This window comes from Labeo rohita, chromosome 17, assembly GCF_022985175.1.
Source record: "Labeo rohita strain BAU-BD-2019 chromosome 17, IGBB_LRoh.1.0, whole genome shotgun sequence".
Classification (NCBI taxonomy): domain Eukaryota; kingdom Metazoa; phylum Chordata; class Actinopteri; order Cypriniformes; family Cyprinidae; genus Labeo; species Labeo rohita.
Genome location: NC_066885.1, coordinates 31680899 through 31697309, shown reverse-complemented (window position 1 = coordinate 31697309; position 16411 = coordinate 31680899). Strand labels below are relative to the sequence as shown.

Genomic DNA, 16411 nt, shown 5'->3' with positions numbered 1-16411 from the left:
TTCATGGCTGTTTCTGCTGTTCCTAAACACTTCCACTTTCTAACAGTATCACAAACAGTTGACTGTGGAATATCAAGCAGGAGTGAAATGACTTATTGCAGAGGTGGCATCCCATCACAGCACCACACCTAAATTAACTTAAGTTCTTCAGACAGACCGTCTATTTTTTTGCACATATGTTTGTAAATGTGGACACTATGGCTAAATGCTTGATTTTATTCACTTCTGAAAATAGGTCTGATTGAAACTTTTGAATTCTGTCTATATAGTGTATGTAAAATGAGACATGGCTGTGTTTGCTTTCCGTCAGCCTCTCTGTGCTGTGGTTAGGAGTTTTAAACCATGATTTAGTCATAAACTAGTATAAAGAGTCAAAATCATTTCAGAATTGATCAGCACTGAAAGTGAATCGATGCTGAATGATAATTGATTTGTGTGTGTAAATCAGAACAGGACAGAGCAGATGTGGATAAAAATGTTTTATGGTCCTTTACAAAACACAAGGTCCTGTTTAGACTGTACTGAGAGATGTTGTGGAAAAAGGGAGGTCTGACGCATACACACACACACACACACACACAGATGTACAGTCTCTTAATGTGAATCACTGACAGCATCTGTAATGGCACTGTTGCAACAGTCTCTTGAACACTGCAGATCCTGCAGATGTCTGTGTTCAGACACATTTTAAGGCTGCATTAAAAGTCCTGCATGTCAACATCCATGGGCACGATCAGTCCTGAGTTTAAAAAGGTCTCCTTCCTCTTCCTCTTCCTCCACCTCGTCCTCTTCCTCCCTTGTGAGAGTGCAAGTGTCCAGCCGCCCGTCTGATCTTCCTCCTCTCCTCATGATGGTCACGTTCAGCCTGCTGTTGAAATCGCTGCTTCTCCGTCTGATGAAAGTACAAGCATAAGAAACAGTTAATGGCAAAGCCAAAAAAATTCCACAACTTGTCAAAGGTGTAGTTTAGAATATGTTCCAAACTGTTAAAAAAAAAAATACTTGAATGCATCTTAGCAGCACTGGGTTGTGTGACTAACTAAAAGCAGTGACACGGTACAACAATAGCTCGGCTGTTTCAAAAATATTGTCGCTTTTCCACTAACAGGAAGATCGGTGTAGCGTAACGCAACTCACTCAGCTGTAATCAAATGCGTTCATTCTCTCTCTGTCAAGAAGTACTGGGAAGCACGATTCATTTTAGTGATTCATCCGCTTTCTTAAACCATTCATTGGTGTGTTCAGACTGTTCATGGAAATAAACCAGTTCAAAAAAGGTCCTTGCATGGCATTTTGAATTATTTATAGTGAAATATAGTTTTGGAAATAGTGCTGCTGTCCATCTGTTCTCGTTTTGTTGGGTTTACTGCTTAAACTTGTCAAAGAACTGGAACTAAAGTCTAAACAAATCCACTTTTATGAAATATTCATTATAATCATTCTATTATAATCCCAAAAGTCTTTACTGTGATTTTTAAGTTAATGCATCCATGCCAAATATAAGTATTAATGTATTTTATAAAAAAATGTACTGACCCCAATCTTTGAACATCAATTGTGTCATACTTCCTTGAGAACTACAGCAGAACAGGTAGATCATCACTGACCAATTACACAAGCCATTAATGACTTCAGAAGACTTGGATTATAGCACATGAGTCATACGGACTACTCAAACTATCCAGTTACTAAAATATTTTCAGGACCATTAAACAATTCATTAAAGCAGCTAAGTGATTTCCCTGAATGACGTCTACAACAGACAGGAGGAGTATGGGAATTAGATGGGCGTCAAGCGATAAAAGGACAGAAAACAACGGTGAGAATTCAGGGCACACAGAAGCCATTCTTCAGTCTTTGCTGTGAGTCAGCGGAAATGTGAGCTGGGAATGAGTCTGACCCAATTTTACCACACCATAACCTTCAAAGTCAGAGTTAGATACATCTTTTTCCAAAAAATTGTATGCATCCAAATTGTATAATATCCAAGGTACACATTTCTAGTAATTATGCAGATAATTCTCATATTGCATTTTCAGAAAGTTTTGGAATATTTGTCCTCTCCCCAAATTTATCACTACCGAAACACAGCAATACATCATTTTATTGTAAAGGTTATATTGACCTATTAAGATTTTGCTTACATCTACATTGTAAATATAATTTATGTAAAAAAATATATATTTTTTTAAATATATTTAAATATATATTTTATTAAAATGTTTTTAGGGATAAATCAATAATTATATTTTTAACAATATTTCAAGTGTAATTTATAAGATTTGCTGTATTTTGAATGCTGAATGCTGAATTTTTTTTTGTAAAAAGATGATGATACTTATTTCAAAGTTAAGGATTCATTAGTTTGAACATACATTGAACCAAACACTATCATTACATCTTAGTTGACAATTCAGTATACTTTATTTTTGACAAAACAGCACGTTTTGGTAGTGCCCACATTTTTGGTAGTGACATTAATGCTTCAGTAGCAACCACATCACATTACAGAATTTTAACTTGCATACTAAAACATACTAAAATACAAAAAAATGTGCATAACTGTACTAAAATTTTGTTTATTTCCCCCAAACATCAAGATTATGCGTTCCCTTCTATCACTACCGAAACAATAATGACATGCTTAGGTAGTGACATATTTATGAAATATTTCCTGATCATAAATGTAGGCATGTAGTTAAAAATATGCTGTTTCAGTAATGATATAAAAATGCAGGACACCTTTTTTTTTTTTTTTTTTTTTTTTACGTAAAGTTTCATAGAAAATATAAAAACAACTATATATATATATATATAAAATTCTCGTAAGCTGAAAGTGTTTGTGTTCGGGACAGCAACCTCCCAACTGAAAGAACCCAATAAGTGATGATTTTATATTGAGCTTACTAATATTTTAAAGATTACTGTGGGCTTCAATAGATAATATAAGGATCTTAGTAAACATCTACGATTTAAATACTTTTTGAACATGTTTTTTGGTTGTGGGACAACAGTTTGGACCAATTCTGTAGAACAACTGCATGTTCATTATCTTAAGACCAGCTGCAGAAACTAATTAACACCCATCCAGCATTCTGCAACTCAGCAGATGCAACACAGATGTTTCAGATAAAACATCAGTTGAGTTCAAATGAGTGGAATAAAGCCTCAGTCTGCACAGGTGGCAGCTGGAGTAGGTTGCCATCATCATGCTTACCTTCTTGAGGGTAAAAGTGAGCTGTTTGCTTCCAACTGCTGTGTCATTGAGATTTAACATCCCTGAGCTCTCCTCCTGCTGGAGTCGCTCCTCCAGAGACGTCCTGTGTGAGGTCAAAGAGTGTTACGGTCAAATTTAAATGCACACTAAATAAAAGGCTTAAAAATTACCAACAAATAAAAAGAATTACTCAAATAATACTTAACACACACACTCTCACTATACAGGTGCATCTCAATAAATTAGAATGTCGCGGAAATGTCATTTATTTCAGTAATTCAACTCAAATTGTGAAACTTGTGTATTAAATAAATTTAATGCACACAGACTGAAGTGGTTTAAGTCTTTGGTTCTTTTAATTGTGATAATTTTGGCTCACATTTAACAAAAACCCACCAATTCACTATCTTAACAAATTAGAATACTTCATAAGACAAAAAACAAAACAAAACATTTTTTGTGAATTGTTGGCCTTCTGGAAAGTATATTCATTTACTGTATATGTACTCAATACTTGGTAGGGGCTCCTTTTGCTTTAATTACTGCCTCAATTCGGCGTGGCATGGAGGTGATCAGTCTGTGGCACTGTTGAGGTGGTATGGAAGCCCAGGTTTCTTTGACAGTGGCCTTCAGCTCATCTGCATTTTTTGGTCTCTTGGTTCTCATTTTCCTCTTGACAATACCCCATAGATTCTCTATGGGGTTCAGGTCTGGTGAGTTTGCTGGCCAGTCAAGCACACAAACACCATGGTCATTTAACCAACTTTTGGTGCTTTTGGCAGTGTGGGCAGGTGCCAAATCCTGCTGGAAAATGACATCAGCATCTTTAAAAAGCTGGTCAGCAGAAGGAAGCATGAAGTGCTCTAAAATTTCTTGGTGAACGGGTGCAGTGACTTTGGTTTTCCAAAAACACAGTGGACCAACACCAGCAGATGACATTGCACCCCAAATCATCACAGACTGTGGAAACTTAACACTGGACTTCAAGCAACTTGGGCTATGAGCTTCTCCACCCTTCCTCCAGACTCTAGGACCTTGGTTTCCAAATGAAATACAAAACTTGCTCTCATCTGAAAAGAGGACTTTGGACCACTGGACAACAGAACATTTCTTCATCTCCTGAGCCCAGGTAAGACGCCTCTGACGTTGTCTGTGGTTCAGGAGTGGCTTAACAAGAGGAATACGACAACTGTAGCCAAATTCTTTGACACGTCTGTGTGTGGTGACTCTTGATGCCTTGACCCCAGCCTCAGTCCACTCCTTGTGAAGTTCACCCAAATTCTTGAATCGATTTTGCTTGACAAGCCTCTCAAGGCTGCGGTTCTCTCGGTTGGTTGTGCATCTTTTTCTTCCACACTTTTTCCTTCCACTCAACTTTCTGTTAACATGCTTGGATACAGCACTCTGTGAACAGCCAGCTTCTTTGGCAATGAATGTTTGTGGCTTACACTCCTTGTGAAGGGTGTCAATGACTGTCTTCTGGACAACTGTCAGATCAGCAGTCTTCCCCATGATTGTGTAGCCTAGTGAACCAAACTGAGAGACCATTTTGAAGGCTCAGGAAACCTTTGTGTTTTGAGCTGACTGGCATGTCACCATATTCTAATTTGTTGAGATTAATACACGAGTTTCACAATTTGAGTTGAATTACTAAAATAAATAAACTTTTCCATGACATTCTAATTTACTGAGACGCACCTGTATATAATACTCAATGCACACACTTTTGAGGCACCATATTTGATACACAAAGAAATTTGAGATTTAAAATATATATATATTTATATCTATCTATCTATCTATAATTTTTTTTTTCTCACGATAGGAGCTCTTTCATAACTGCTGTAATGAAACCGTTAGAACAGCTATACCAACACTCTCTATCAAATCTTTGATATTATGTCTAAGATGATGCTTAGTTTGATGATCAAAACATATAATGCAATGCAATACAGTGATGACTGAGAGATGAACAAATGTTCCTCAAAAGCCTGATGATCATATTTGGTCATGTTTTCAAAAAAATGGGAAAGGTTTTACATTGTAAGTTTACATTGTAAAATAATGATTTTTTTTTTTCTTTATAATAATGTAATTTTATTTTAAGGCGTCATTGTTACAGTGTAATTATGCATTTAAGTACTGAGTAATATTAATTAACCACATGCACTTACTATATGGTTAGGATTAGGATTAGGGTTTGGGTTGCTTGCATGTAATTATGCATAATTAATTGTTATTATAATAGTAAGTAAATGTAACATGTGACAAGGACACCTTTAAATAAAGTGTTACCTTATATTGACTTCAACATGGCAAAACTCTGCTTGGTTAAGTGTAAATTATTAACTTTAAAACCCATTAGGTGGTTCAAGAAGACATACTCGCTATATTTGGCACTTTCATTTATATGTGAGTCAACCCAGAGTCAACATGTGTTACCTGTCAATAAACCATCTACTGCATGTCAAACAAGGTTAGGACACGACAGCCATTACTGACTGACAGAGAGTGCTGGTATAGCTGTTCTAATGGTTTCATTACAGCAGTTATGAAAGAGCTCATATCGTGAGAAAAAAAAAATTATATATAGATAGATAGATAGATATAAATACATATATTTTTTAAATCTCAAATTTCTTTAACTGTTACTGTAATGAACATGCTGCTTTTTTCAGCACTCGCCTTTCCAGTTTAAAAAGTAAATTTAATTAATCTAAGCTGCAAAACCATTTTAATCAATTTTTCACAACTTTATCACATGAACATAAAATGAACACTTCAAGACATTAATGTCCACATTTAACATAGTTGAGGTTACATTTACCATTGCTTAGCAAATTTTCAAGGGCAAAATCCAGTTATTTCAGTAAGGATCCACACAACCAGGAATTATAGGTTCGGTGGGTTTAAAGGTAATCACACAAGCTAGAAACTTACTTTTAGCAAGATCTCTAATCATTTCAGTGGCACAGGGCTGATCATTTTGTGAATCTGTATAATGCATCTTAACTCACAAGTCTTCAAAGTGTACTCTACTGATGGCGAGATGAATGCAGATGAATCCTTCTATGTGAGCAATTAATCATTTGCATATGCGCCTTTTCCACGCAGACAGAAAAACAGACTGTGCATTAGACTGCACTGAGGACAAAGGGAAGTAGACTTCAGGACTTGGTGCTACGACAGGGTTTCTGTAGGTTTTATGATGGTAAATGTAAAGCTTTTTTTGGTAAATGTAGATTTTTGTAGACCAAGTAAATAAAATGTAAGGAATAAATGTAAGGAAATGTTCCCTAAATGTAAATGTCTAGACACACAATGTGTTATATTACCAACAGTTTAAATTACTTTGTAATTAAAAAACAAAAAAACAACAAAAAAACAGCTTAAGGCCTAAATGCTTATAATCACTAGAATATGGAAAAAACCATAACCTTTACCTAATATGCAAAAAAGTTTTTTTTTTTGGTGTGTTTTCTGGTGCAAATGATCAAAGATTCTGAAAGATGCATTAACTTGATATGCAAAATTACTCAAGTCTTCTTTTCTGAGAAACTGATCAAAATGAAGCGAGTTAATGATTAAAACAAGAACAACTCTGACAATGAGCTTAGGAAAAAAAAAAAAAAAATGCAACTTTTTCCCAAAAAACGCAAAGGCTTTATATCTTCAATTTGCATCTCAAGTAAATTTATCTTGACTTAAAGATGTTTGGATGTTTATATTGGTAGAAAAAGACAAACACTGAGAAAGAGTCATTGTTTGCAGTGCATGGAACATTCAATGCCACAACTGTATAACTTTCTGCTCCAATTTAAGACTATACATGGTTTAAAAATAATCTGAGAACAAGTAACTTACTTCTGCATCTTCTGCTTGCGGGCCGCGTCGCTGAAGCTGCGAAACTCCTCTCCGGCTTTAATCTGGTAGAATCTGGGTTGGCTCTGGTTCTGGTTCTGGGGCTCCTGCTGGCGGTTTCCGACTGGATTAGAACTCTGTAAACTGGTTTTGCGGTCCTGTTGCCTTCTCTCCTTCCTCTGGTTGTAATTGCGGTCCCGCTCCTCTGCCCGTAAAAGACGCCGCTGCTCCCTCACTTCCTGCACCCAGCTCTTATCATCATCAGAGCTGTCCTCTTCCTCTGAGCTGCCACGGCCTTCCATCTCCTCATTCTCCTCATCCTAGTGAGATCAAGCCAGTTTGAGAGAAACCTCAATGTGACATCTACATGTTGCACTACTTGTCACAAAAGTTTCTTGGTGGTATATGTTTTTTAATGATTTCTACTAAGACGACTTTAGCTCTGTTCAAAAACACCTTGTGACCTGCCTTGCCATCTACAGTGTTTTATTTTTAAGTTTTTATTGAAATTTCAGTTAAGAAAATGTTTTTGTCATTTTTATTATTAAAAAACAAAAAAAAACAAAAAAAAAAACAACATGTCTACATAAATTTTTTATCATTTTTATTTACATTTACACATTGCCAGTGTCACAATTCTGGGATTTCTAACTGTGGTACAGTACCTTGGACAATATTTATATTTCATACCCTTTTCAGTGCCAGATGGAAAAAAAATGGTCACACTACTGAGGAAATGCCAGTGTTTTGTTTAGCACGAGCTCAATGACTGACTGTCACTGTCATTATAATCAACACGGGCCGGACACACGCTAAATAAGAGGTTTATTGTGCAGCAAGATTCACTGGTTATTACGAGAGAGTTTGTGAGGGATCAGTGACAGTCAGTGATCTCACACTGAACGACAGCGTCATTATTCAATTCATCAGATCACTCCTGATAAATTGAGTGCTCTAAATCAGCTTGTTTTACATGTGTATCTTACATAAAGAATACGGTCTGCAATTTCCCGTCACAAAAAAGCATTTTAAAATACATCAACGTTCTAAAGTTCAATCGTACTTCCACTCAGGAAGGATGCATTAAATTAAATCAAATCAAAAGTGACAGTAAAAACATTCAAAAAAATTCTATTTTAAATAAATTCTGTTCTTTTCAACTTTTTACTCAAAGAATCCAGAAAACAAAAATGTATCACAGCCTCCACAAAAATATGTTAATTACATTGATAATAATAAAAACATGTTTCTTGAGTTTTTAGCAATGCCTATTAATTCAAAAATTAAGTTTTGATATATTTATAATAGTAAATTTACAAAATATCTTTACTTAATATCCTATGATTTTTGGCATAAAAGAAAAAAAAATAATTTTGACCCATACAATGTATTTTTTGGCTATTGCTACAAATATACCTGTGCTACTTTGATGAAGGATTATGTGACACTAAAGACTAGAGTAATGATGCTAAAAAATTCAGCTCTGCATCACAGGAATAAATTACATTTTAAAACATATTCAGAGATAACTATTTTTAATTGTAATATTTAACAACAATATTGTATTTATTGTATTTTTGATTAAATAAATGCATCCTTAGTGAGCATAAAAAACTGTTCAAAAACATTTTCGACCTCAAACTATTGAATGGTAGCGCAATTCCTATTATTCCTTGTCATTACAATTTTATTTTTTAATAATTTTAATAATTTATAATATTATAATATAATATAATATAATAACAGAATAATTTATATATTTGATAGAATTCTCCTAATAAAAAAATCTGCATAAAACCTATAGCAAAAAAGTCCAGTCCAATAATATGTAAAAATTAATGGTGACTCCACATTTCTTATGTAAAAACACATTTTAAATTTTAACGTTCTTAAATTAGCAATATGCCATTTTGTCCACAGTATGATGTCTGGTTAACAAAATGAAATAAGTGAAGTATGTTTCATATATTACGTATATAAAGGGTTGCTGTATAATTTGTTATAAACACGTTTAGACAGAAATAAAATTTCTTGACATTAATAATCGGCATTATATCACAAGGGAAATAATCATGCAGCTCCACATTATTGTGCACTAAATAATGGATCATGAGGTATTAATAGTTAATTGTTCACATAACAATCAAAATAATCGGTAGGTTGCAGTCATAATTTTAATTTGACATACCTATTTTAACCGACATTTTTCAGTACTTAAACACTTACAATTGTCATCCTTAATTAAATTATAATGTGTATTTTTTTTTCAAATGTGATTGTCTTGAAGGATACATACCGCCTAAGAATTTGCCCAAAATGATCTTATGTCTTATAAGACAGCATAATTATGACGCCTATCATTCAAAACGGTGTTTCGTGTTGAGAGGACACCTGTGATTTCTGAATCGGGTTTGACACAAACAAAGTGAAGATGTTGTGTACCTGTTCCTCTTGCTCAACAAGCTGGTTGAGTTGCTTCCTTCTCTTTTCACCCACTTTAGACACTATGGGGTTCAGCAGCCTGAATTCCTCGCTTCGCTCATCCACCTGGTAATCAGGGTTCTCAAACATCACCTTGAAACGGTCATCTGTCAGGAGATTGGCTACGGCCTTGGAGAAAAAAACAGATGATAGCAGATTGAGAAAATGAACATGAGGAGACAGCAGAATTAAAAGACTGGAATAAAATACTTCTTTGGTCCATCAGTGTGGAAATAGTGAAAGAAAAAAATGCTCACATTGCCCTTTTTCTTTTTCTTCTTGATTGGAAGCTCACTTTCCTCCATGAGTTTCATGGCCAGCTCCTTATTGACCTTGGGCAGCTTCTGTTAAAGAAAACAAGACAAAGTATGTCAGAGTCAAAGCACTGACGATAACAGACTACGAGAATTTAGAAACTGCCCTTAAAACAGTGGTTCTCAAACTTTTTTGGTCGCGCCCCCCTTCAAACCTATAAAAAATTTGGTGCCCCCCCAACTGCCAAATAATTTCACTACACGTTATGAAAAATTAACATTTTTTTTAATTGAACAACTTGCAGTGAAAAAAAACACCTGCATCACTTGAAATATCAACAAAGAGAAAATAACATTAAAAGATAACATAAAGTTTAATAAAAATATATATATATATATATATATATATAAACAACATAACATCATTTCAGAAATCCTGCTGAAGGAAAAATCTTGATTCAGTATATTCCGCTATATTTAAGCAGCATATTCAGTACATTCAGTGGCTGCAGTGAGCCTGCTTTTCACTGCATATCTGTTCAAAGCGGGGCTGCAGCTTTGATATTGCCACTCTTAAGTCATGTTCAACATTGAGTCTAGATCTGTACTTGGTCTTCAGTGAAGCAACAGCAGAGAACCCTGCTTCACAGAGATAGGATGTTGCAAAGGGGAGCAGAATTTCAACAGCCTTCTGACCTATCAGTGGGAACTCCCTCTCCACACCAAGCCAGAATTCACAAAGTGTTTGTGATGGGAACTTTAGCCTCATGCTTGAATCAGATGTCATCTCAATGAGCTGCTCTTCTTCTGAGGAACTTAGATCATCAGGTGCTGGAGCAGTGAATGGATCTCTCACCCAGTCGAATTGCACACTGTTGTCAGGGAAGTATTTCTGAAAATGACCTCTCAGAGCAGAGATGTGTTCCAAAAACATGGGATCACTGTGCTTTCTGTAAGCTTGTTAGTTTTGGAAAAATTTGTCAGATTTTCAAAAGACTCTGTATTTCCTTGCTCGAGTTTCCTGCCATACAGCTCCAGTTTTCGGATGAATGAACTGACTTGGTCTGCCAGATGTGGTAGGTATTTGTCTTTGCCCTGCAACTGGAGGTTTAGTTGATTAAACTTGGAGAAAATGTCACTGAGATATGCCAGCTTCATTAGAAATTGTTCATTACCAAATTTGCTGGCAAGCTCGTTCATGCCTTCTTCCTGCAGAAAAATTTGAATTTGTTCCCTGAGCTCAAACACTCTGGACAGCACTTTGCCGCGGGAGAGCCATCTCGCTTCACTGTGAAACAGCACAGCAGTGTGATCAGCGCCCATCTCCTCACAGAGCGCGGAAAAAGTCGTGATTTTAGTGGTCTTGTTTTGATGTAGTTGACCGCGATTACAACTTCAGACAAAACATCATTTAACGTAGGGCTTAACGGCCGTGATGCAAGTGCTTCTCGATGTATAATGCAGTGCGTCCACTGCGCTTTCGGTGCGACTCTTTTGATGAGCGCCTGCAATCCTCCTCGTTTTCCTGCCATGGTCTGTGCACCATCCGTACAAATTCCCAAGCAGTCCTCCCAATTAATCCCAGCCTCTGTCAAGTACGAATCTATAATCTTAAAAAGTTCATCAGCTGTTGCTCTTTTTGGGATGTATTTGCAAAATAGTAAATCCTCATTCAGTGACTCGAAATCAACAAATCGCACATACGCTATTAATAAACTGTCCTTGTTGCTATCAGTGGCCTCGTCAACTTGAAGCGCAAAGCGCTTTCCTCTGATTTTCTCAATGAGCTGTTCCTCAATGTCATTTGCAATATCTTGAATTCGTCTTGATATGGTGTCATTTGACACTGGGATAGTCTTTAATTTCGCGACACTCGCTTCATCAAGCATAACTGACACCATATCTATGGCAGCGGGCAGTATCAACTCTTCGGCAATCGTGTGAGATTTCTTGCATTGTGCAACGCGATAGGCAATTTTGTACGAAGCCAGTTGCGCTTTTGCTGTTGCTGTAGTGGCTTTTACAAAACGTGATTGTTGCCCACGATATTGATCAAGTTTTCTTTTGAAAAACTCAATTGGCTTTTGCACATAATTCGGATGCATGCTCTCAATGTGTCTCCTTAATTTTGTGGGTTTCATGCTGTCTGCTGCCAGCGTTTTAAGGCATAGGACACACATTGGTCTTTCCTCCTCACCAACGACATTAACAGTGAAGCCGAGAGCAAGATATGCTTCGTCATATTTTCTGCATTTTACCACGTTAGCTTTTGATTGACCTGCCTGGGACTGTGCGACTTCAGTGGCTTTTCTCTTCCCTTTTACAAACCGATCCATCTCCTACTCTACTTCGTTTTTCTACGCTGTTTACATTTTTTTTTTCTTTTTCGCGGCTGATGGTCTGCGCCCCCCCTGCAGTGCCTGTGCGCCCCCCCTGGCGGGCGCGCCCCCCCCACTTTGAGAACCACTGCCTTAAAAACACTTGAACTGTACACTTAGATGGTGATATGAATTTGTGTCTGTGAATATTGTACTGCAAAAAGACTACAATTTAAATATGAAGTCTGTATGTTCTGCATGCATTGACTTGATGCAAGTTTCTGAAAAAATAAAACATTTCATAGGGTCCTATTAGTGTAAACAATTTAATGAGCTATTAATTTGGAAATTAATTTGGTTTTATGCTTTCAACGGATTATCAAAATTTGGGACAACTAAAATGTAATTTAGTAATGAAGCTGAATGAAGGATTCATATGGTTAAACTTAAAAGTATTGCTAAACTGTGCTCACAATTTCAGTTACTTAGACATGCTTCTTGATTCCTAAAATGCATTTTCTTTCCACCAATCCTTCTGTCATCTTCTTCTGCCAGGTTTACTCACAGCTAAGATAAGCACACTGTCAAACACACATACAGGGTGAGTGTCTCAACAAGCAGTACCTTGAGCTGCACTCTCTGAGCTCTCGACTCCTCGATCTTCTGACGGATTTTGTCCTTACGGTACTCTTCGTAGGCGAACGGGTTCACCATGGTCTTTACCTACAATAATGCACAGGAATTAAACATGTATCATCATTTAAAAACCAAAAATGTTCAAATAAAAAAAACAGATGTGACAGAAATCTGCACCTTGTGGTAGAGCCTGATGTCCATGAAGAAGCCATGCATGTAGGCCCTGAGCAGAGGCGAGCCAATCAGATGTGTCAGACCTTAGAGGAGGAAAAAAAACAAGCAAAATGTAAGGAAATGCAATTAAAATTCAAGAATCCCAAAGAACGCTGGCGCCGATAGCCTTGTGGGCTAGTTCGAATCTCAACTCAAGGACCTTTTCCGATCCCGGCCCCCTCTCTCTCTCCCACTTCACTTCCTGTCAGCTCCAAACTGTTCTATAAATTATGTCCAAAAAAAAAAAAAAAAAAAAAAAAAAAAAAAAACAGTCCCAAAGAAGAACACTTTTAGCACAGATAATACAAGTTATTCCGTGTCAACTCAACCAAAGGTCCCCAGCTGAAATTTTGGATTTTGCTAATGTTTTTTCTGAAGAAAGACAGACATATAGCGATGAAAGACAAAATATTAAATGTCAAGGATTAAATTTCATGACTAATAATCCACGATTTTGTAGGGATGAACATGGCAATTCTCGCCTGAGATTCAGAGCCAAATTACAGGGGGTTAAAAATGACTTCAGAAATATGGCAGCAATATAATGTTATTTTTACACAGAGATTGGTATGTCTATTAGTAAAATCTGCTGACTTTAGCAATCTTTTTTGCATTATGTGCCAATAGTGAAAATCCAGAAATGGAGAAACAGCATTTTAATTTTTTTTTTCTACAAAGTTTGCATGCCTGTAACTTAAGAAGTATTAAAGATATCTTAATGCCCTTTTAGATAATGGGTCATAAACTTTCCTTTTGACATAATTTTTAAGGCCCTATATAGTTCAGTTCCAGAGATATTGGTATTTCAATATAGCTCCAAGAGTACATTGTTAAATTTTACACATTTTCAGTGGTCAAAAATCAAATGTGGGTCACTTTGCAAACACTTGATGCACTTTTCTTTTAAAGAATGTCTGACGAACAAATAATGTTGAAACTAGAGATGTATCTTGTTTCCTTCTGTCAAAACAACTGCATTAAATATACCTGAGTGCAATAAATATTTGTGAAAGTTTGAGTTTTTTTTTAATGGAATCCTCATCTTCAAGGCCCTATGGGCTTGTTAAGTGGTGACGTAATGCGTCCATCGAACGCTGTTTCCGATTCCAAGCCCCAACTCATTTCACATGAGAATACTATCAGCCGTTTATGAGCAGTGTTTATTCATACTAAACATTTAAGCTAAACATTTTCAAATTTATGGTGTACACTACAGTTTCCGTGCTAACAGCGTCCCAAGCACAAATCATTTATATTTATATTTATATTTATATTTATATTTATTTTATATTTATATTTTCTTTGTCTGGCTATCGGGGATTTCGGTATGGAGTTAAAAGGGTAGGATTATAATTTTTTGGGTAGTATTATATAACATTCGCAGTGTTTAATTAATACCGTTTGTTTTCTTGTGTCATCTGATAGAGTGCTTGGACCCAGAAGTCATAGAAGAATTGAGTTAACAAGCGAATATATCATTCAGTCCCAGAGATAAGAGGATTTCAATGAAGCTCCATGTCCAGATTGTTGAATTTTACCCATTTTCAGTGGTTGAAAACCAAATGTTGGCCACTGTGTATAAAGCCAACACTTATTTTATTTAAAGAGCAATGTATGCAATATGCAATATGTATCACCAACTGGGTGAACTATCCAGATTTAATGTGCAAATGTCATAATATTATAACAAACTATCAGAAGATATGGTGAAGCTATATTGTTTAAAATTAAGACAAGTACAAGCTGACTTCATGCATCCTCTGAAACACTGGGGTCATATAGCAGCCCAATGCTATATACAACAGACTCCATGAATAACCTGCTTATATTGTATTATCATGGACTTAAAATTCCAAGATTCGATGAAGACATACCAAAGCATTTAAAGAATTCAGCTGATCTTTGTATTGAGCAGGGATGAGCTATTCTTTCAATTACACTCTTTACTGCTATCAGGAAAGAGTCTGATTACACTACAGATAAAACATAAATCAGCAGACACATGTCTGTCTGAACACATCCTGAACCAGATCACTCCTGCTGCAAATTACAAAATGTTTCTGTGACGGACCAGGTTGCAAAATTAAAAATAAAGCTAGACCACGATGGAAATTTATGAACATCTGAGCCTATATTCCCCCTAGGCACCAAAAATGATTGACTAACTTCAATATCAAAGATAAAAAGCACATATAAGTGTAAACACTTGAGTGCTTATATACCTGCTAAGTTTTCTGAAGCCATAGGATAGCTTTGTATGAGAAAAAGGCCAAAATTTAAAACCTTTTTCAAAAAGATTCCACCATCCATTCAAATCACGATGCACACATTAAGTTACTGGCAAAACTTCACCATAAATAAAATGCCCTATATGTTATCATTTTAATGCATTAGGTATCAAGAACTAACAGTGTACAATTTTTAGAAATCAATTTTTTTAATATAAATTGTTAACTGTTATTTCATAATGCATTAATGGTTTTACATTGCTGTTAATGCTAAAAATGTAGTTAATGTGTATGCAGCAACACTAAAGTGACAGTTCAGTCAAAAATGAACAACAACGAACCCATCAGACTTATATTTTTTATATTCTCTCATTAATTTCATCCATAATTTGAAAATCCACGCAACCAAATAATTTTTAAAGAGATTGTAAAAGCAATAAGTGGTTTAATCCAAGTCTTCTGTAGAGACACAATCACTTCACATGATGATGCACACTCACAGAGCTTCGCAAATGGAAGTAAATGCACCTGCTTGACCTCACTGGTTTTCCATATGTGTGCTTTACATAGGTGCATTATAGGTGCATAAATTAAAAACTGTTTATCATATAAAGCTATTGTGTGATCAACTTTCAATGGATGAACAAAAATAAGAAAATATTAAAAATGTCTTAATTTGTGTTTTGAAGAAGCAAGTCTTATGGGTTTGGAATGAATTAAGGGAGAGAAAATTATGACAGAAGTTGGTTCATGAAAAAGGTTTAATTTGGTAACATTAGTTAACTAACATTTGGTAACTAGCTAACATGAACTAAAAATAAAATATTTCTAAACCATTTATTTATCTTAGCTAATTTCAACATTAGTAATACATTATTACAATCAAACGATGTATCTTAATATTATTTAATGAACCTGAGCTGGCATGAACTAACAGAAAGAACAGTTTTGTGACCTTATTCTAAAGTGTTACCCGGAATTTATTACCTTTAATAAGATTAATAAATGCTGTAAAAGTACAGTTCATATTAACTAGTGCATTAACGAACGCTAATGTATACAGCCTTACTGAGTTACCAGTTTTTTTTGTCTCATGTTTAGGTTCTTATTAACTGTTGGTTCTCATGTGCATGTTTGGTTCAAATGCTTTTCTTGTATTTTATCTGTCAAAATGATGGCCCGCATTTGAATTTTTCCACCAGT

General features: G+C 35.6%; 1 protein-coding gene across 2 annotated transcripts in view; it reads right to left on the bottom strand.

Moving 5' to 3' along the window:
• nol10 (nucleolar protein 10) overlaps positions 1-16411 on the bottom strand; it is a 327975-nt gene that overhangs the window by 297008 nt on the left and 14556 nt on the right. The window contains exons 15-21 of one of the 2 annotated variants that reach the window (XR_007829534.1): positions 12945-13024; positions 12756-12854; positions 9817-9903; positions 9521-9688; positions 7082-7398; positions 3218-3320; positions 561-892 (exon numbers count right to left, since the gene is read on the bottom strand). Coding sequence is in view for 1 of the 2 variants with exons in the window: in XM_051133226.1 (XP_050989183.1) it covers positions 746-892; positions 3218-3320; positions 7082-7398; positions 9521-9688; positions 9817-9903; positions 12756-12854; positions 12945-13024 (1001 nt within the window). In the remaining variant the exon portion in view is untranslated. Of the gene's footprint in view, positions 1-464; positions 893-3217; positions 3321-7081; positions 7399-9520; positions 9689-9816; positions 9904-12755; positions 12855-12944; positions 13025-16411 lie in introns of those variants that run through there. The other variant, XM_051133226.1, reaches the window with a different exon arrangement.